Source organism: Rousettus aegyptiacus, unplaced genomic scaffold, assembly GCF_014176215.1.
Source record: "Rousettus aegyptiacus isolate mRouAeg1 unplaced genomic scaffold, mRouAeg1.p scaffold_m13_p_2, whole genome shotgun sequence".
Classification (NCBI taxonomy): Eukaryota; Metazoa; Chordata; class Mammalia; order Chiroptera; family Pteropodidae; genus Rousettus; species Rousettus aegyptiacus.
The window spans coordinates 115,111,004-115,133,840 of NW_023416295.1; the positions used below are offsets into that span (position 1 = coordinate 115,111,004).

Sequence of the window (22,837 nt, forward strand, 5' to 3'; positions counted from 1 at the left end):
AGTAAAAAATATATTTTAAAAAAATTTTATTTAAAAAAATGCTTTTTAAAAATATAAAAATGTTTCATAATGGCATAATTTTAAATTCTGAAACACTGAGCTTAAAAAAGATCTCCTTTAGGGAGGAGTTTTGATGAAATATAATCGGATAAGATATACAGTGTAAGATAAGGTAAGAAAGACGGGATGGGACAAAGTGCATAGAATTTCACAACTCCTTGTTCTATTAAATATGTGTATGCATACTGGGCCATACTGGTCAATGTATTACTCTAATGTATAATCATAAATTTTTTTAAACACTGGGAGGAAAAAAAGTGTCTTAACTTTTAATAATTACAAAATAAAGGGTCTTTACAAATCACAATGCATATAGCCAAGTCATGTAAGCACTATTTACATATGTGGTTTTTTGCTAAGCTACACAGAGGTTGTCAACTTTGTACATTTAAATCACGAGGAGAGATTTTGAAAAACACAGATACCCAAGCTTCATCTCCAGAGTATGATTTCAATTTCTGGATGAAAGCCAGGCATTGGTATTTTTTTTTAAAAGCCTAACCACCCCAAGTCATTTAAATGTGCAAAGTTGAAAAACACGATTCTAAAAATATCTTTATTGTCAGATTATGCATTTCTCATATACATAATACTTCTTTCCTCTATGAAATACTGAAAACTCTCTCTTTTTGCTCATTTCTACAGCCCAACTTTTTCATTTTGAAGGATTTAACAATATTAGTCAACAAACAAAAAACAGCAATTCACATAACCAATTCTGAAGATCTAGTGTAAAGAAGTTAAAAATCTTTCACATGCCAAATCAAATATACGATAATACTTTGGTTTTCTTAACATTTTACATTGTTCTGGTAAGAACTTCCCTTTCAGTAGAAAGGGAGTGCAGAGAAAAAGAGGTAGAGAAGGAGTGAAAGAGAGATAGAGGGAAGGAGAGACAGACATATATTCATGAGTTGATTGTTATCAAAAGCTTGTGAATTATTTATTTCTTAACTGCTATTGTTTCTAAGAAATGATACAGTATAAAGTATAACTACTATATATGAGAATGATTCCCCAGGCCACACATGAAAATCAATTTTACTTAGTAACAATGCTATATAAATGCAGCAATACATATTTCAGTAAATTCTGGCCAGCCTTTTTGATTCCGGCAAACGTGGATAAATTCCTAAATTCAGACACAAAAATCATTAAGAGATAAAATATCCTTTTAGATATAAAACACAAATCAATTTAAAAAAAAAAAAAAAAGCATTTAATATTTTTAAAAGAGATCACAAACAAGCTGGCCACATCGCAGGTAGCCAGATCACATTTGAGGTAGTATGTATGTTCTATCAGACTGTTAGCTTGCTTCTTTCTTGTTACCTACATGTAGATAATTACTACATAGCAAATACAGGTGTGTGTGTGTGCGTGTTAATAAAAAAAAAAAAAAAAGACTGGTCACTGAACATATATAAAGAAGAGACTGCAATGAGCTGTGAAGATCCCAGTAAACACTGAAATTAGAACAAGATGGTTTAATGCTATACTCCATCTCCCCCTCAGGATGAAATAATTTTTTTTTTTCTACTAGGTTAAGAAAAATGTGTATGAGAAGCAATTTTCTAAAGTGTTTCTATTTTCTGCCATTAACTACGAAACAGAAAAGGTATTTTTAAAGGCTTTTTTATAAAGGCACAACCAACAGAACAAAAAGCTAACTAAAATATGAGTGATATGTATCAAAAGCACCAAAGCATCCTTCTTTACTGAGGAACATTAAAGAACTTTCTTTGCACTTTTTGTTTATATTGTAGCAAACTAATTTAAGATTTTGAAAATTTTAATTCATACCTCCATTGGTATGTGGTTTCTTTTTAAATGAAACTGTATTAACCATGTCCCACTCTGCTTCGTAACTGTTCAGATGTTCCGCTCCTCGATGACCTCTTTCTTTTGGCGCATGGGTCCATTCTACAACTGAACTGGAGTCCTAAAATAATTATAACATATAAAGTATTTAAGGACTAAAACTAGAATTCAATTTCAATCAATAATATCTTCTCAGCATCTACATAAAGTTTATTGTAGCAAATGGAAAAACGGGACACTGTTTCCTATCATCCTTTCCCTTGCCCATCTTTACCGAAAAGTAAAGCTTACCCAGATTCCCTTGCAGTTCATGTTGTATATGAGATTCATGAGAGTCAACTGTAGGGCTTCTGGAATGCTTTTGCTTTCCTAACAAAGGCCCACCCCTTTCTCCCTTTTCCTGCTTTCAATGAAGCTATGGAGCCATCTTATAACTAATTAAGAAAAAGCAAGAGAACGACTGTAAATAGCTCCGCACTTCCAGATTTCTGGTTATTTGAGGAAAACAGCCAATGGTGGCTACTTAATTTAAGCCACTACTGGTTACATATTTCTGTCAAAATTAGCTAAAGCCTACAAGTAATATATCTACATGTATATAGTTCCATAGAACTTTTTATATTAAAAGAAAATAAAACCAAAGTCTAAAATGCAATGTCAATAATGTGACTAAATCAAAAAGTTTAACTTATACAACAGAATATACCATGAAGAAGTAAAAGATAAGCAAGACTGGGTGAAAAGCTTCCAAAATACATGGTAGATGACTTAAAAAAAAAAAAATCAAGAACATAAAAACAGCTCATAACAATTTATTTAGAAATCTACAAATATCAAAAGAGACTAATAAGCAAATGATATAAACAAGCAAATAAGAGAAGAAATATGAAGTGACAAATTACAAAGATGCCCAACTTCAAAACCAAAGAAAAGCAAGTTTAAATGAATTTCAATTTTTGGCCCCATTCAATTAAAATATAAAAATAAAAGAGCCTGAGGAAATGCTATTTCACACTATGATAACAGTGCTCATCATTAGTACTGACAGCAAAAGGGCAATTTAGCCAAATTTATTAAAATTTAAAATATGCATGTGTTTCACCACAATACTTCATTTCATCATCTACTCCAGAAAAATACACAGGTATTCAAAGAGGCACATACAAGATTTTCATTACAGAATTGTCTGTAAAAGTGAAAAATTAGAAATACCCTAATATCCATCAATGAAGAAATGAGTAAATAAACTAGAGGGTAGTCAATGAAATACTAGGCAGTAGTTTAAAAACTGATATGTTAACATTTATGCATACATTCAGTACATAATAGTAAATAAAACAAATGTTGTGATATAATGTATGCAGTATAACAACCCTATCAAGCATATGCAATTAGAAACACACAGAAAAAAAAGTAGGATGTGAGGGAGGGAAAGGAAAAGTGTAAAGATAAAAGTCTGAAAAGATGCACTAAACAGGGACAGATGAGAGATGGGGTTCTAATCAAGCAGGACTTCAACTTTGTTATCTGAATTTTTACAACAATAAAATATTCGTGTACTGTGTCATTCTTTTTAAAAAAGGTAAAAAGGAAATTTTTAGGAACAGGACTGCATGATAAAGGCACAAGAAAAGTTAAGAAGAAAGAATAGAAACAGACTGAAGAAAGGAAAACTGAATGAATGAAATTATAAAGTAGAGTGTTTTTCCCTCCTGTTTCCTCAAATGTTATTAGGGAGCCCTCCATGTTTGCCCAATTTTAAAAAATGTAACCCTTACCACCATCACCACCAACTCTACTATGACTAGTGGAGAAAGATAAGCATCTACAGCAGCAGTCCCCAACTTTTCTGGCACCAGGGACCAGTGCTCTTATTACAATCTAAACCCTGATAATCTGAGGTGGAGCTGAGGCAGTGATGCCAGCTCTAAAGAACAGCTGCAAATACAGATGAAGCTTCACTCACCACTCATCTCCTGCTGTGTGGCCCAGTTCCTAATTGACCATGGACCAGTTCCAGTCCACAGCTCAGGAGTTGGGGACCCCTAATCTACAGAATCTCACTCCACACAAAGGTTTGAAATTGGTATATCAAGTATTTTTGGAAATTAGGATGAAGGGCAAGCTGAACAAGACCACTGAAAAAAAGTTTAGAGGTTTACTATTAGAGAAGATAAAATAGATTATCACTGGATCAGGAGAAATTAAGCACATTGAGCAAAGGAATAACACACTAAAAACAGAATTAATTGAAAGTCCATCGACATAATGAGTTGGCAAGACTCCCAGCTCTCCTCCTCTACTCAGTAGAAATCTGCAAGCTTCTCTGGAAAACAATTAGCCCAAAATAAAAACTTACATTTCAGCATGAAGGATTCCCCAAGAAAGCAGTCTAGCTGGGTTACCCTAAGTCCCAACTATTACCCAGTCTACCCATACCAAGAGAGAGTATAATCACTTTTTTGTGTTTACAGTTAAGTATGAGCACAACACTATAAAGATCACCAAACATGAAAGGCAAATGTTTACACAAAAGACAAAGTCCAAATGAAACACAGGGGAAAAAGTCAATTAGAGAAAGAAGACTATATAAAGATGAAACATCTAAAAAACTATCCTTGAACTCCACAGAAATAAGGATATTACATCCACAAACAGCATGGTATATATTTTTTTTTGATTTTTAATTGTTTATTGGGGTAATATTGTTTAATACAATTATATAATTTTCAAGTGTACACTGTCATTTGTCATCTGTATATTCTATTGTTTACCATCCAAAGTCCAGTTTCCTTCAGCTACCATATATTTGATCCCCTTTCCTCACTTCGCTCTCCCCCTAAACTCTGTATTTAACCCCCTTTACTGCATCTACCCCCCGCTCCCCACTCCACCAGTAACCACTAGTCTATATAGTCCGTGTCCATGAGTCTCTGTTTGTCTATCCTAATCATTTGTTCCTTTTATGTTTATAACCTACATATAAGTGACATCATGTGGTTTTCAACTTCTTCTGTCTGGCTTATTTAGCTTAGCATGATTATCTCGAGATCCATCCACGTTGTTGCAAATTGAAGTATTTCGTCTCTTCTTAAGGCTGAGTAATATTCCACTGTATATATGTACCACAGCTTCTTTAGCTAATCATCTATCGTACGACACTTTGGCTGCTTCCATGTCCTGGCCACTGTGAATAATGCTGCTATAAACGACGAAGTGCGAACATCTTTTTGGATATGGGTTTTCAAGTCTTTGGGGTAAATACTCAGTAGAGGGATTGCTGGATCATATGGTATATCACTTCTTAGTTTTTTGGGGAACCTCCATACCATTTTCCATAGTGGCTATACCAATTTGCAGTCCCATTAGCAGTGTATGAGGATTCCTTTTACTCCGCATCTCCTCCAACATTTGTTATTACTTGTCCTGTTAATTATAGCTATTTTAACAGGTGTGAGATGGTAGCTCACTGTAGTTTGATTTGCATTTCCCTAATAGCTAGCGATTTTGAGCATCTTTTCCAATATTTGTTGGCTATTTGTATGGCCTCTAGGGAAAAGTGTCTGTTCAGGTCGTCTGCACATTTTTTGCTTGGATCATTTGCTTTTTAATTGTTACTGAGGTTATATGAGTTATTTATATATTTTGGCTATTAGGCCCTTATCGGAGGCGTTGCTTGCAAATATATTTTCCCATTCAGATGGTTGTCTCTTTACCTTGTTGACAATTTCTTTTGCTGAGCAGAAGCTTTATAGTTTGATGTACTCCCATTCATTTATTTTAGCTTTTACTTCCCTTACTTTTGAGGTCAAATTCATAAAATCCTCTTTAAGTCCAAGGTCCTTGAGTTTGGTTCCTATGTTTTCTTCTATGCATTTTATTGTTTCAGGTCTTATATTCAGGTCCTTAATCCATTTTGAGTTAATTTTGGTGTGTGGTGATAGAAAACAGTCTAGTTTCATTCTTTTTAAGGTGGCTTTCCAGTTTTTCCAGCACCATTTACTGAAGCAGCTTTCCTTTCTCCATTGTATGTTTTTGGCTTCTTTGTGAAAAATTATTTGCCCATATAAATATGGGTTTACTTCTGGACTCTCGATTCTGTTCCACTAGTCCATGTGTCTGTTTTGTTGCCAATACCGTGCCATTTTGATTGTTGTTGCATTGAAGTCTGGCACAGTGATGCTCCGGCCTTGTTCCTTTTTTTTCAGGATGGCTTTGGCAATTTGGGGTCTTTTGTGCCTCCATACAAATCTGATTTTTTGTTCTTTTTCATTAAAAAATGCCAATGGGATTTTGATGGGGGATACATTAAATTTGTTTAACAGCATGCTATATTTAAAGAGGGGGACACTCAAAAATAAAATCTTAGAAATTAAAAATATAACAAAAATGAAAAAGGCAATAGAAGAACTGGTAGAACTGAAGAAATTTCCTAGAAGACAGTATACCCACACAAACACAAAGACAAACAATTAGAAAATAAGAAAGAATGTATTTTTTAAAATTACAGACCAGTCCAGATCTTAGAGTTCCATAAAGTAGAAAAAAAGAAATCATCATTGAAATAACTCAAGAACATTTTCTAAGAACTAAAAGACAAGAGTTCCCATATTAAAAGGGCCTATCAAGTACCCAACAAAATGGATAAAAAAGATCACAAAGGCATACTACCAGGACATCAAGGACATTAGAAACAAAAAGACAACCCTAAAAGATTCTAAAGAGGTACAATACATACAAAAGATCAGCAATTAGAATAAGCTGTTAGACTTAACATTAATAAAGAAAAACCAGACAAATCAGGACTATAACTTCCAAAAATATATGGGAAAATCTATTTTCAAACTGTAATTCTATGCCAGCCAAGCTATCAATTCAGAATAAAGATAGAAAAATCTAAAAAGAAAATTTTTTTGTCCTCATGCACCCTTTTTCTCAGGAAGCACTGGAACTGCACCAAAACAAGGGAATAAACCAAAATACATAGATAACAGTATAGGATATAGAAAATGGAGATTAAAATAGTGGGAAAGAGGAAAAAAGAATCCCCAGGATAATTTCTGCGTAATAAACCAAAAGAGCAACCAGTTCAGAATGACACATGTAAGATCCTGGAAGAAATGCCTATGAAAATGAAATTAGAAGATCATTTGTATGATTAAATACTTTGAGAAGAAATGGACAACTAAGCCAGAGTTTCAATGCGAATTAAGAGAAAAGGACTGATGAAACTGTTCTAAAATTAGATATTGGTGATAGCTGCACAACACTATAAATACACTAATACTACTGAATTAAACATTTTAAAGTGTAAATTTTGTCTATGGCCATGCCACCCTGAATGTACCTGATCTCGTCTTATCTCAGAAGCTAAGCAGGGTCGGGCTTGGTTAGTACTTGAATAGGAGACCACCTAGGAATACCAGGTGCTGTAGGCGTTTAAAAAAAAAAAGTGTGAATTTCATGTATATGAATTATATCTCAATAAAGCTCTTTTTTAATGGCATTTCTTTAATGATACATTTTTTTTTTCTTAAATACCTTTCCAGCACAGAGAATACTAGAAGAGTCTAAGGCATCATCCAATGCTCTCCAGTCCACTATCACTTCAGCATCCTAGAAAAAAATTATGAAATATGTTTACTATTCAGTAATATCTTACATTTATAGTAAACTATTTTTAACTCTGAACCCAAACCCAAAATAAAATTTTTAACCTTACATATTAGCACTCTATATATGCACTATCATATGTAAACCACTATCTGACAACCAATATCATATAGATTTTTAAATTCTGCTTATTTTTCATTATTAAAAAATGTATTACTGTAACTTTTATGAGTTTTTAAATATTCCATGTCATTTTACCGATTTAACTAAAGCATTTTGTTCCTAACATCATTTCCATGTTAAATTTACAACCACTATTCAATTACATAATTTTATCTTACATATGAAACTCATACTTGCTGATAATGCCAAAATGAGCCACTACCATGAATAATTTTTATTAAATCATTTACTAGAAACATACCTTTTCTAAAACACGTAATACTCCTGAAATCAAGCTGTCTTGGTCATTAGTCTTTCCACAAGACGAATGAATATAAACCCCTTCTTGTTCATATATAATCTAGAACAGAAAAAATAAGATTAATCACACAATTTTTATTCAGTACTATTTTAACATTTGTTAAAAAAAAATTAAGACATGTTTTCCTATAATTTCTGAACCACGTTTCTGATTATTTTATATATAAATGTATTATTTAAATACTATTCAGACTTAAGTCAAACAAAGAAAGTGGAAGGAAGTTTGCTTTGTTATGCATAAAAAGTTTTTGGTTTAATGATAATCACGATCTTAACCTTCCCCATAAACAAAGATGTCGGGCTAATCGCTATGTGTCTCAATATACAAATTTCAGTTAAAATATGTTTTTGACAAACATTAAGCAAAATATTGGGCTCAAACTGGAAAAGGATCTGAAAATATTCAATAAGAAGAATAGATAAAATATAATGATCAATGATTTCTAACCCCATAATAGCACATTCTTTTTACTTTAAGAGCATTTTGGTGTTTTTGTAGCACAGTAGCATAGAAATTCAAGAAACACAGGAATTTTAAAGAGTAATGTTGAGGACTTCTAAGAGTAACTGTTTAAACTAGTTCAAACACACAAATATTTACGGAGTGCTTCTATATGTAAAAGTATGTAAAAGACCACAGGTATATGAATATGATTAAAACATGGTCCCTGAACAATGTCCTATGGGACATTTAAATTAATTCCTAAGTAAAATGAAACATTTAAAATTAAACTTTATTTTCTATAGGCATAATGTTATAAATGAACATTCCATTCCTGGGACCCATTTCAATCATTAAAAAATTTTTCATTATGAAAATAAGCAAAAATAGTCAATTCTAGACTTAAGTTCTTCTGACATATGCAAGTTTAGAATGCAATGTACTTTCTATTTATGTAGACATTTTATTAATATAATAGCAGCACTGTTCAGAATAGCACAGGGATCAACAATGCAAGACAAGCAATAGCAGAGCCCATCATAATCACCCTCTAGTTGATGAATGACAAAACTGCACTACAAAGCTCCCAAAGTACTTTTCAGGCCTATCCTATGTAATGCTAACGACTACTGATATGGACTTAAATCATGTCAGGAAGAGTCTTTCTAGTCAAGATAACAAGAGAAGTTCTGATCTCAAAGTCCTAAGAGGGCCTTCAACGAAACAGTTGTGAAGCAACAGACTAGCATTAAGCAGAAGGCAAAGATTGGGGACAGTATGAGTTGGGAAGTGGTAGGAGACAATCCTACACTGTCTGCATAGAGATGAAACATTTTAAACCATACAGATTTATTCTTACACGTGCACAAAGATATGAATGAGAATATTCACAATAATAGTATTATTTATTATACCAGAGTAGGTGAGGGAGGGGGAAAAAAGAGGTAAGGGAAGGTACAAATCTATCCACAAAGAAGGAAATGATCAAATATATCTTCAGATATTGTCTATGAGGAATACTATTCAGGAGTTACAAAAGAAAGAGGGAGATGAAATGGCCAAATATACACATAAAACTAAAAATACAAAAAATTACCAATTAACTATAGTTATGATAACATTTATGTTTTTTAAAAGCTTTTCTATATCTGTGTAAAATGCATAGAACAAGTTAGGTTCTGGAAGAACACACTTTAAGCTGTTAACAGAGTTACTTCTGGAAAAGGGAATAAGATAAGTAAAGGTACAAGAGGAACTGTAGGTTTTTTGTTAATATCTTTAACTTATTTTAATATTTCAAAGTTAAAATATAGCTACATATTGCTTTAGTAAATACAAAATTACCAATTCACAAAACAGGAGGTTGAACTAGTTAATTATATCTGGGGCCACAAAATGGAAGTATGAAAAGTTATAGAAAAGAAACCCCTTTATATCTCAAGCTTTTGTGACAAATAAATGAGACATATCCAGAAACTACACTTTAGCATATTTTCACCAGACTCAGCTATTAGAATAACCAAAGAATTTCACAGTTCTCACCGTAGAAAAAGGCATACTCACTTGCCAAGAAAAGTTTAGTATCATTAACAATGCAATCCAAGGTTTTGTAATACTATTAATACTAATGAGATTCTGAAACTTTAATGAAGTCTAAAGAATCGAATGAAACACTTCACCTAACTGAAGGACATTAAGCAACTCTTTCTTCCCCACACATATTTTGGTCAAGTGTTGCCTATTCTCTTTTTCATTTAAGAAAAAGTTAAGTTTCCTAACTAATCTAGCTCAGAAAATATCGTAAAAGTATTAGTATCGGGCGTCTTATGAAAAAGTCTCTCTGAGTTGTCACAGAGCTGGGAACTGGGGGAGGCTAAGACAGTTCAAAGTTCACAGGACAGAGTACCAAAAAAGGGAGAAGTACTCAGAAAGAGAACTTAAGAGGTATGCAGAGGTCACTGAGTGTGCAGCAAGTACTGAGCAGGGCATGTATGTCAGTAAACTATCCAAGGAAAGAGTTTTTGGAAAAGCCATTTGAATTTATTAGAAGAAATAATCTGGAGGCTCACACAGAGCTATTTCCAGTAGAGTGGGAAACCTCATAATTCACAGAATACTGGGCAGAGCACTCAGAATAGTCATGCATCAGCACTGTGGCAAAATCAGTCCCATTTTAAATGCTGTGCAGATATCCTCTAACAAAGTTTAAAAGCAAGATCCCAAAGTATCAAAATTGTTTTCGCATTACTTAAATCGCTTCTATGATAAAGCTCCAGAATATTTTATAGGAATATAAACGATACCTATCACCCAAGATAAAATCCACAGTATATGACATCTGGTAAACAAAACAAATTACTAAGCATGCAAACATGAAAACTATAACCCATAATAAGGAGCAAAATCAACCAATAAAATGTGACCCAAAACGACACAATAGGATTAGCAAAGAGAACTATTAAAGCATCATTATAACTGAAGTCTGTTCAAGACACTAGAGAAAAGTTAGAACTCATTAAGACATCAAAAATATAAAAAAGAATTAAACTTCTAGAGATGAAAATTACAACATCTCAAATGAAAAATACAGTAATGTGCTAATGGCAGATTAGACACTGCAGAAGGATAATGGACCTGAAGTTACAGCAACAGAAACTATACAAAACACAAGGAGAGGGAAAAGACAGTTCAAGTGATCTATTTACATATAATTGAAGTACCTGAAGGAGATGATAGAGGGGAGAAACAACAAAAAAAATCTTAAAAAATAAATTATTGCAGAAGTTTTTCCAAATCTGATGGACTATAAACTTACAGAGCTAAACTGCCCAGTGAACTCCAGTGCAAGAATCACCAAAACAAAGCCTAAATAAAGGTATAAAATGATCAAACTGCACAAAATTAGTAACACAGAAAATCTTAAGAACAGTCTGAGGAAAAGGGTACATGTAATGATTACAGCAGATTTTCTTCAAAACAATTAAGACTAGAAGACAATGGAGCAACATCATTTTTTAAACAATTTTATTGAGGTATAACATACAAGAAGCTACACATACTTAATGTAACTTATCAAGTTGTAACTTGCTAAGTGTGGGCTAAGTATATATCCATGAACTATCACTATCAAGTCATAAACATATCTATCAATCCCCAAAGTTTCCTCCTATCTCCTTGGAGCAAGTATTGCAAGAAAAACACTGTTAACCTACAATTCTATACTCAAAGAAAATATCTTTCAAAAAAAGAAGGTAAAATTCTCTTTTAGACATAAAAGCTAAAAAAATTTCATCACCATCAGACCCACACTACAAAAAAATGTTAAAGGAAGTCTGCCAGGCAGAATAAATTAAACTAGAAGGAAATCTGGATTTACACACAGAAATAAGAGCCATCCAAAATAGTAACTATGTGGATAAATATATTTTACTTCTTGTTAATCGAATCTCTTTATTTAAAGTATAAATCAGTAAATAAATATATATATGTTTAGTTTATGGGATTTGTAATACACGCAAAAGTAAAATGACAAAAATAGCACAAAAGTCATAACAGAAATGGAAGTACAGAAAAGTAAGACTAAACTCTATGCTACCAAAAAAAAAAAAAGTTTTAAAAATAAAGACACAAACAGGTTAAAGATAAAAGGATGTAAAAATGTACCATACTAACATTAGTCAAAGAAAGTTAGAATAGCTATGTTACTATCAGACAAAAGTAAATTTCAGAGCAAACAAAATATAACCAGGTACAAAGATAATTTCATCATGATAAAAAAGTCAATGCAAGACAAATAATTCTAAATGTTTATGCACCTAATAACAGACCTTCAAATAATACAAACTGATAAAGTTGCAAATTATAGACAAATCCACAATTACAGTCACAGATTTCAAGACCCCTCTCCCAATAACTGATAAAACAGACAGAAAATCAATAACAATATACAAGATTTGAATGACACTATCAACCAAATTGACCTGACACAGAACAATCCACCCAACAACAGCAAAATACACTTTCTTTCACGTGTCCACAAAACATGTACCAAGATAGATCATACTTTGGGCCATAAAACAAATCTCAGTAAATTTAAAAGAACTCAAGTATATTTTGTGACCACAGAATTAATAAAGTAATAAATAAATCAGTAATAGAACTATCTTTGGAATGCTCACACGTTATCTTGAAATTAATAACACATTTCCAAATAACCCAAGAGTCAAAGAGGAAATCAAAAGGGAAAACAGAAAGTATTTGAACTGAAAATGCAAACAAATCATATTAAAATTTGTGCAGTGCTACTGAAACAGTGCTTAGTGGGAAATATATAGTACAACATGCCTCTATGCAAAAAGAAAAAACATCTCAAACTAAGGACCTCAGTTTCTATCTTAATAAACTAGAAAAAGAAATGTGAATTAAATTCAAAGTAAGCTGAAGAGAAATAAACATTGAGTAGAAATAAAATCAAAAAAGAAAAAAACAGAGGCAGGAGGGTCAATGAAACCAAAAGCCAGTTCATTGAGGAGGAAAAAAATGGTAAAACTCTAGACGGACTGATGAGGAAAAAACAAGAGATACAAATCACCAACATTAGGAATTAGAACATTAACATCATTACAGATTTGCACATATAAAAAAGATACTATGAAAATTTATGAACAATTTAGACTAGTAAATTCAACAACTCAGACAAAACAAATTCCTTAAGAGACATAGCTACCAAAGCTCACTCAAGTTGAAAATAACCTGAGTAACCCAGTATTAAGGAAATTTAATTTGCGGTTAAAAACTTTCCTACGCAGAAAAGTCCAGGCCCATATAGTTTTACTGGTGAATTTTGCCAAGTATTTAAGAAAAAATTTAATACCAATCCTACACAAACTCTTCCAGAAAATTGAAAAGGAGTAATACTTCCCAATTTATTCTATGAGGCCAATATTATCCTAACACCAAACTCGGAACCGCCCCCCTCAAAAAAAAACTACAAAAAAATAAAACTGCAGCCCAATCTCTCTCATGAACTTAGATACAAAAAAATTTTGAACACAAGTTAAGCAAATTAAATTCAAGCGGAGTTGGTTTAATATTCAAAAATCAATCACTATAAATCACTATTGTGAAAAAAATTTTAAAGAACTATATAATAATCTCAAAAGATTCAAGAAAAACATTTGACAAAGTCCAACATCCATTTCTGACAAAAACTCTCAGCACATTAGGACTAGAAGGAAACTTCCTCAGTACCTCAGTTGGATAAAGGGTATCTATGAAACACCATAGCTGACATTATATACTTAAAGACCAAATGCTTTCTCCTAAGATCAGGAACACAGTAAGTATGTTCACTCTTACCACTTCTATTCAATACTGTACTTGAAGTTTTAGACACTGAAACAAATAAAATATAAATAAAAGGAACCTAGATTGGAAAAAAGTAAAACAATTTATTTGCAGATAACATCATTGTCTACGTAGAAAATCCAACAGAATCCATATAAAGACTATTAAACTTAGTGAACATATTTAACAAGGATCCAGGGACTCAAGATCAATATACAAAAATCAGTTCTATTTTTATATATACCAATCAATAATCAAAGTAGGATTTTTAATTATAGCATTTACAATAACCAAAAAATATCAGATACTCAGATATAAATTTGATAAGAGGTGCAAGACCTCTAAACTGAAAACTATAAAACATTTCTGAGAAAAATGAAAAATGACCTAAATTAAATAAGAAATATGCCATGTGCATGACTCAAAAGAATATTGTTAAGATGTCCATTCTCCCCAAATTGATCTCTAGATTGACTGCAATGACAATCAAAATCCCAACAGGCTCTTTGGAGATATTAACAAAAGCTGATTCTAAAAGTTGTATGTATTTTCGAATGACCTAAAATAACACAAATCAGCATTGAAAAAGAATAACGATGGAATACTAACATACCAGACTATAAGACTTAGTATAAAGCTAGAGTAACCAAGAAAGTGTGGTACTGAAGAAAAACAAACTGATAATACGAAACAGTTCACAAACACACACACACACATATGGTAAATTTATTTACCAATTTGCAATTCAGTAAAGAAAGTCTTTTAACAAAGAGTGCTTGAACAACTGGACATCCATGTGCAAAAAATAAACTTCATACATCGCACTACATATCCAAACTGAATTAAAATGGGCCACAGATTTAAATGTAAAACCTAAAACTACAAAACTTTTAAGAAAACATAGAAGATAATCTTTGTGGCCGTGGATTCGGCAAATTTTTAGAAATGATACCAATGGCATAAAAACTTGATAAATCATCAACAGTGAATACGCCTGCTCTTCAAAAAGCAAATGAAAAGACAGGCTCAGGCAAAAAATACATTTGCAAATCACATTATGTGTCTAATAAAGGACTTGTATCCAGAACATAAGAACTCTCAAAACTCAATAAGAAGAAAATGAATAGCAGTTTAAAATAAAACGGGCAAAAGGTTTGAACATTTCACCAAGATACGGGAATGGCATATAATCACATGAAAAGATGCTAAACATCATTAGTCATTTAGGAAATGCAAATTAAAATAATGAAATACTACTCATCTATATAAATGGCTATAATTAAGAAGACTAACATGCCAAATGATGAAGTTGTGGAGCAACTGGTACTTTCATACACCATGATTGGAAATGAAAACTGGTATATCTATTTAGGAAAATAATTTGGCAGTTTCTTAAAATGTTAAACCAACACTACAACCCAGCCATTCTACTCCTAGGTATCTGCTCAAGAAAACAGAAAGCATATATCCAAACAAAGATTTGTATACCAATGTTTACAGCAGTTTTATCTGTCATAGCCAAATGTGTATTATCACTAGGAGAAGGGCTAAATAAATCATAGTATACCCTAGCAATAAAATGGAATATACCAATGATATACATAACACGAATGAATCTCAAAATAATTAGACTGAATGAAAAAAAAACAAAGAGAGTAAGTACATACTATATAATTTCACTTATATAAAATTCTAAAAAATGCAAACTAATCTTTAGTAACATAAAGCAGCTCAGTGGCCGCCTGTGGATAGTATGAAGGTATTATAAGATTACAATGAGTCGAGAGAAAACTCTAAGAGTAGCAGAAATGTCATGAAATGTGTTGATGTGTTCATAGTGTATATATACAGCAAAGTTATCAATTACACACTATGTACAACTTGCTTGTCAATTATACCTTACTGATATATAAAAAATAACCTACATGGAAAGTCAATTGTTCTAAACTGTGAACATCCATAGAGAAGTAGATAAGCAGAAATATCTCACCAAGGAAAAAAGTTGATCCTGCCTCAAAAATTCTTTTAAATCACCATTTTTCACTGTGGAATGTCTGTTCGCAGGGGAGCAAAAACTATCAATGGCATTCAAAGACTTGCCACTTGGTGGTGCTAAGCTAATTATCTTGTGCCCTTTTGTGTGTGCATCTGTTCGGTGTACCTGGAACATGTTTTACATCTCTCTGCAAATAACTTCTACTAACTACTTCAAAAGAGCACAAGCAATAGCCGGTCCAAACTCTTCCAACAACCCTCATTTTGCCTAATCTGATTTAGAAGTTTCTTTGTTCATACATTCGACATATTTATTGAGCACAAACTAGTTGCTGGAAATAAAGGTATTAGTGGAGACACACACACACCGAAAAAAGTGTCTGACTAAACTATCAATGTCATGTCAACCAGTAAATCAATGGCCAAAGCAAAGTGTGATATACAGGATCCTGAATGAGGCCTGTTTCAGTTATTTCTTCAATAAATAAATAGCGAATGCCTATAATATGCCAGGCATAGACCATACTCCTAGGTATAAATAAGATTCAGTCACTACCTTCGTAGCACTTACAATCTAAGTGGAGATTAAGACAAGAAAACAGGTAGTTACAACATTGAAATATGAATAAGCTGCCAAAGCTAGCTCTAATAAATGCTATCTAACCTAGACTTGAGGGGCTCAGGCAGGATAAGAAATCAGGAAAACTTAACCAAGATGAGATCTGAAAAATGGCTATTTGAACTAGAAGAGTGTATATGTTCTTTACTGAGAGCAGTATTAAGTGCACGGCTGCAACCCAGATTGGATGGTAGAGGCTAAAGAATTTGGAGACAATAGAAACCAGATCAGATCATACTCGGTCTTATAGGCCATGCTCAAGAATTTGGAAACCTGTAAATTTATCCTAAAGACAATTTTCGCTACTAGAAAGCCATTAGAAAGCTCTAGCAGGGGAATGCCATAGTCAGACTTGCCTTTTTCTAACACAATGGCTGCAGAGACAAGAATGAACGGCTGCAGTAATCCAGGGAGGGAGAGATTCATGGTGGCTTGAACTAAGGCAGCAGTAGTAGGAATAAGGAAAAGCAGATCTTAGAAAGATTTTTAAAAAGTCAAAGTGATAGGACTTCATGACTGATCACATGTGGGAGGTGAAGTAGAAGAGTCAGGGACAAAACTGAGTGAATGAAGGTATTCATCCAGACAGGGAGGGAATACAGAAGAATGTAAACAGTGAGTTTTATTTGGGATATGTTAATCAGTAATGATCACGAAACTAAAGAAATGTAGAACACAGGTACTTTTAAGGGTAACAAACCATAGAAATTCTGAAAGTAAAGATAGAGAGATATAGAGAGATACTGAGATACTGAGGATAGTAAAATTCTTGATGAAGGGCAGGCTGCAGAACTATAATTGCTTCTTAAGGGCATTAGTATGCCAAACAATGTCAGTCAGGAGGGCAAGTATAATTTAGCAGTCTGGGGAACTACAATGAGAACTAAATAACTACGTATATATTACAGTATTGCACAATAAGAGATAGCAAATAGATTTCATAAGGATTTCTTCCCACAAAAAAATGAAAATTAAAAGGCTGCATTATAAATTTTCATCTACTCCCAGAATCTATGTTCCATCAAAGACTTAACATTTGAATTCTTTCCAAAACACCCATGTTTTTATTAATTCGTAAAATAACTTGTTAAAATTTCAAACTACAGTACTGTGTCAAGAATAAAGTCTGTATTTACCCACTCTTGTATCCAAAGAACTCAGAACACAGAAAGTACTCAAACATTTGTTAAAGAATGCCAGAAAAATAAAGATGATATATGTATATATAGTGTATCCTGTACCGGGAAAGTAACTACCATGTTACGAGATCTAGTCTAGGAAAAGAAAATTTCTCCTGGAAAATATACTACATACCAAGACTATTCTTTATTTTTCTTAAGCACAAGGGTTTCACGGGACAATAAGCATATCTAAAAAGAATTAGAAGGGGTCAAATTTAAGCTACAAAATAAATTCTCACGAAGAATGCCATCAAAACAAACTCTAAAAAAAAAAAAAATAAGTTAATCTCCTAATTTTTTCAAGTCGTTTTCAATAGAAATAAATTCTAATACAACCACAGTAAAAACAGATACTTAGAGAAAGAGCAAGTGTACTGAAATAAAAGACGTTTTAATTCCAAAACAAGAGTGTTATCAGTGAACCCGTCCCTCTCACTCTAGTCCTCCCTCATTTCCTCTACCTTCTTACTTGTTCCTCTTCACTGAATACCTACTATGGACTAAAATCTATGCTAGATGTAGATGAAACATTTCAGGCCTACCTTCCTGATTAGTCAGTCTACAGGTCTTCAGAATGCAAATATCCATTAAAAATACACCCACTTCAAGGACTTGAAACTCATACTGCATTTCTTATTTAGACATAGTAAAGGGATGATTGTTAATGAAAGTGTTCCTTCTGAAGAACTTAAGTGTATAAGCTCCAAGGTAAGAGGCCCTTTGGGGTATCCCCAATGCCTAATATAGTGCCTAGAACGAATTAGATCCTTAATAAATAAGTTGAATGAATGAAAGTAAACTGTAACCATCAGGAGCTCTGGGTATAAGGCTCTATTTCAGGCTGTCTCCTTTTTCCCACCTTCTCTATAATAGGTAAATTTAACTGAGTCCATTAATTCAACTCCGTTCACCTGTTAGAAAAGAAGCAGGATGGCCTTTATAGATGTGTCCCTATTTCGTCCCCAAAAGGATGTCACTCTTTCCCTGTTTGGTTGACTGTTAAAACACACGGTTCTGCACATAAATAGCAACAAAAAATAGCTGGACTCCAAGAATTAGGGTTTATAATCAAACTGAAATACACTTTCAAAAGCTCAGCTAAGAAAAACAATATACATGTAAAACCGAACCCATACACTCATGCTGACAAAAAACTTATCCTTGAATTTAGTCAAATCATCAGAGAACTAAATACATGAAACTGGTACCCTGTATCCAATGAGCTACTGAACTACCCATTGGCAAAAACCATCAACACACTAAGGAGCATTACAGGGTCTTTTTCCTTACCAAAAAGGTTACAATATGCCATATAATTACATTCATTATGTTACATAGCATAAAGAACCTACAGGAGGCTTTGGTTTAATCTTCATAAACTAGTTTTTGGGGTTTTCCTTTTGGTTTTAGTTTACCATACCATAGATCCTATAAATCTTATAATTGATCAGGTTGTCCTCTTTTACCTTGGCTGCTAGAAAACTTAAAGCCAATCTGTAGCCCACTAAAGCATACAGTTTAATAGTCGCACTTCAATTCCATCCACTTTCCCTACCTTCATTTACTTTCCTTTTGCCTCCTTTATCCCCTTATTTATTTTACATAACTAGACTTTTATATTTGTAAACAGCCTTAATCTCTTTGTGTAAAATGACAAAAATAAACAACTATTTTCATATCAATAATAACCTTACAATCTTAAGACAGTCTGAAAGATCTTCCTTATAGCAGCTAACATTTATTTAGCAATTGACACCAGGCACTATTCTAAATGCTTTACAAATATTAACTCATTTAATCCTACCACTCCATGATGGAAAAATGATTATTCCCCATTTTACAAATGAGAAAACTGGGACACAGAAAAGTTAAGAAATTTGCCCAAAGTAACAATGCTATAAAAGCAGTGGAGCAAGGGTCTGAACCCAGGCAATCAGCTCCATCTCCTTAACCACTGTCCCATTGTGATGATTTTTCATTCATCAAAACTACTACTAAAACGAGGCAGTTTTCCATTCCTAAAATAACAATGAGAATTAGAACTAGTGGTAACTACAAAAATGAAATTCACAGCCATATCCTTAATCTTTAAAATTCTGCCATACTCAACCAATAACTTGCAGAAAAATTAAGATGATGAAATACACCTACACAGTATCTACTATATGCCAGGTTTTGTTCTAATATATTTTCTTATTAATCCTAACAATCTCGTAAAGTATTATCATCATCCCCATATTACAGACGAGGAGACTGAAGCACAAAGAAGAGGTTAAGTTATTTGACTGAAGTCAAAAGTAAGCGTGAAGTTAGTTTTTGAAACTAGTTTGGCTCCAGAGTCAAGCTCTTGACTGTTATCTTCTACTGCTTCTCCATGTGACATTAACTTCCTCTTCTCCAACACTTCCTACCTCAAAGTTCAAAACAAGCAAAGTGGACTTACTAAAAAAGTTACATCCTAGATATCAACACTGCAAGATTCTTATTCAACAGACCTGGGTTGTGGCCCAGCATCGATATTTTTTAAAGGTACCACATGTGAGTCTTGTGAACTTTGGTTAACATCCACTGCCTTAGGTTTCTAAACTAGACAGGGCTTAGCTGAACTTTTTTGGGGATGGAGTTGAGGGGAGATATGTAAATACAGGCAAATACGCACACTTATTAATATGTATTTTTCCCTACTACCCTTTCCCAAAGACTGGGAAGTAGGGAAGCATAAGATAAACCCAGAAAGGTAACATGGCTTTTTATGCCATGTTAACCAACTTGGAGTGCTATTTTAATGTTGACGGTAACAAAATTTTTTTTTTTCCATTTTGTTTTTAAGGCAAGAGACAATCAGATTTGTGCATCAGAAAAATAACTCCAGTGGTTGTGTAGAGGGATGACTGTGGTGGGCAAAAAGACTGAAGACAAGGAGAAAAAAAGCCAAGAATTCAAGACTAAAGACAAACTAGAGGCCTTGTTTAAAGGCCTGAATGAACTAAGCACTGAGAATTAAGAGGATGCAGCAAATTTAAGAAACATCTTTAAGGTAAAACTTAAAAGGACTTGATTATAAGGTTATGATTAGACGTTGTTATAAAATAGACATCTCCAAGTTTGTTTTATATGCAACTAGATGAATGATGACGCCATTAAACTACAGCTGAACTTACTGAGGGAAGACTAAGAAGGTTTTGCGGGTCATGATAGTATTATTTGGGAGAAGGGCAGTGTCTAGCATGGAAAAATAGTTTAGGTGGAGTGATGGGAAATGGATGTGAATCTACAATGAGAGCGAATAAATGAGGTGAAGAAGTTATGAAATAAAAGACTAATTTTAAGAAGTTAGATTATAAAAAGTAGAGGTTAGAAAGAAAGAGTGGAAAAGTCTGACATTTCACAACTCTGCTTCATCATCTCAAGAGTTCTTTCAAAATCAATCCACACCTGAAAGAGGGAAGTGTAGTTCAAAAGGAGGATCCGTTCTTGAAAACTCCTAGAGTGGATCAGTCCAGAGGGAAAATCAAACAGGATAACATTCAAATATGTAGTGAATCAAGTAGATCTGCATCCACCCTGACGACAAAAACTGACAAAATGACCAGAGCGTGAATAATACAAATGACCAACCTATAATTTAAAATAGCTAGGATATAGAAGTATGTCATCTTTTTTTAATGTTCTTATTATGTAATCCTAGCAATTCCAATAGAATAATAATTGGACCACTTCCATTCTGGAGATTAAATGAATATGAAGGGCAGAGAAGACATGCTTGTTCAATATTACAAGGTCACATTTTAGAGTAACAGCAAAACCAAGACCATATGTATTACCCTGCCGCCTAGTCTGGTAGTCCATACATCAAACCAAAAACACTGCCAAATAATTCAAAATGTGTTAAAGAGAGTAGTATAGGAAAAAAAAAAAAAATGAGTGAACCTCAAGGAACAGAGGAAGCTACCTGAGACAAGTAAATAGTCCTTAGTGTGAAATGAGTCATCACCAGACCCAAATGTTTACGAAATACTCCTGCAATGGGAAATGCTGCCAGCAGCATGTCATGATAGTCCTAAAGAGCAGGCATTAAGAGGTGCCTTCGGAACGTAAATAGGTACTATACAAAGAAATCTCCTCCCCATTCAATCCTAGTTGCTAACGAACTAGCTGGGGGTCACTGATCACCTCCATAAGAAGGCACCACAGACACTCCCACGGTAATGTAATACAGACGTCTAAGAAATAGCTAACGTCTTCCTAGACAAACGCGGGATGGTGTAAATCTCCAACTCTCACTGGATACATGCCCTACCGCTGACAACCACCAACCAACTTGACCATCTGTTTAAAAAAAAAAAAAGTCCAATATGCTCTTTTAAGAGCACAGCTGCCTAGCACCTGTTATCAGCTCTTCCCCGAAGGGCGTTCACCAGAGTGAAGAGGAGAAGGCAGGGGCAAATTAGATTAACGCCTCAGAGGAAGAGAGAAAGCCTCTGGCTGGAGTCAGAAGAGCAAATATAAAGAACTAAAGTCTGAAAAACAAAGTGAGCCAGAAAAAAAGAAAGGAACTGGGCAACCAATCAACTGTCTCTTAGAAAAAGTAATACACATAAAAGTCCCCAGTTCTGGGGTGGGGCAAACCAGAACGTGCCAAGGCCTACCTGGCCTTGGAGCAGGAGCCAGGTCTCTAATTCCCGGGCCGAGCCGGCATTCTCGGGAAAACAGCTGTCACTACCAAGTCGTCTTCTCCTACATCCGCCACAGGCTGTTCCTAATACAAGAAGGCCCTCGCATCCCTCCCCAGCCGGCCTCCAAGGCAAAAGCACCTCTCTCGTCCCTGAAAAAAGCAGGGGTCTTCCCCGAAGCCGTTACTTACCTTCCCGCTTACAACACCCGCCGCCGCCGCCATGTTTCCTGCGCGTGCTTGTGATGACGTAGCAGCGTCTCACGTGTCTCTCGGACTCACAACAACATCCGGCAAAACTAGACTGATATCCGGGCGGGAAAGGGGCGGGGAGTAGCCGGAAGGGCGCGGAGTGAAGGGGCGGGGCGGAAGGAGCCACCGTACTGCAGCGTGCTGAGTTGGGCTCAGAGGTAGCAAGGGTGTTGTCTCTGGTGCGCACGGCGCATGTGCCAATGTATTTTTCTTAACAGGGAACTTAAATTGAAGTGTTTTTGCCTTGGGGTTTACTGCGGAGCGAGACTCATCCGTCCGCAGGCCACTTGTTTCCTAAGAACACTATAGTGGGAACCAGGAAACATGCTCCCGGCTTTGTGGCCATAGGCAAG

General features: G+C 34.2%; 1 protein-coding gene and 1 pseudogene across 4 annotated transcripts in view; one reads left to right on the top strand and one right to left on the bottom strand.

Annotated features, from left to right (window-relative positions):
- Nucleotides 1-22,534, bottom strand: part of TBC1D15 (TBC1 domain family member 15) — a 57,378-nt gene extending 34,844 nt beyond the window's left edge. The window contains exons 1-4 of one of the 4 annotated variants that reach the window (XM_016148376.2): nt 22,425-22,534; nt 7,919-8,017; nt 7,423-7,497; nt 1,864-2,002 (exon numbers count right to left, since the gene is read on the bottom strand). In XM_016148376.2, the coding sequence (XP_016003862.1) occupies nt 1,864-2,002; nt 7,423-7,497; nt 7,919-8,017; nt 22,425-22,457 (346 nt within the window). In that variant the 5' untranslated portion in view covers nt 22,458-22,534. Of the gene's footprint in view, nt 1-1,863; nt 2,003-7,422; nt 7,498-7,918; nt 8,018-22,209; nt 22,231-22,424 lie in introns of those variants that run through there. The other 3 variants (XM_016148375.2, XM_036236505.1, XM_036236504.1) reach the window with 3 other exon arrangements.
- On the top strand, nt 7,201-7,319 carry LOC118614358 (annotated as a pseudogene).
- Nucleotides 22,535-22,837: the final 303 nt, after the last annotated feature.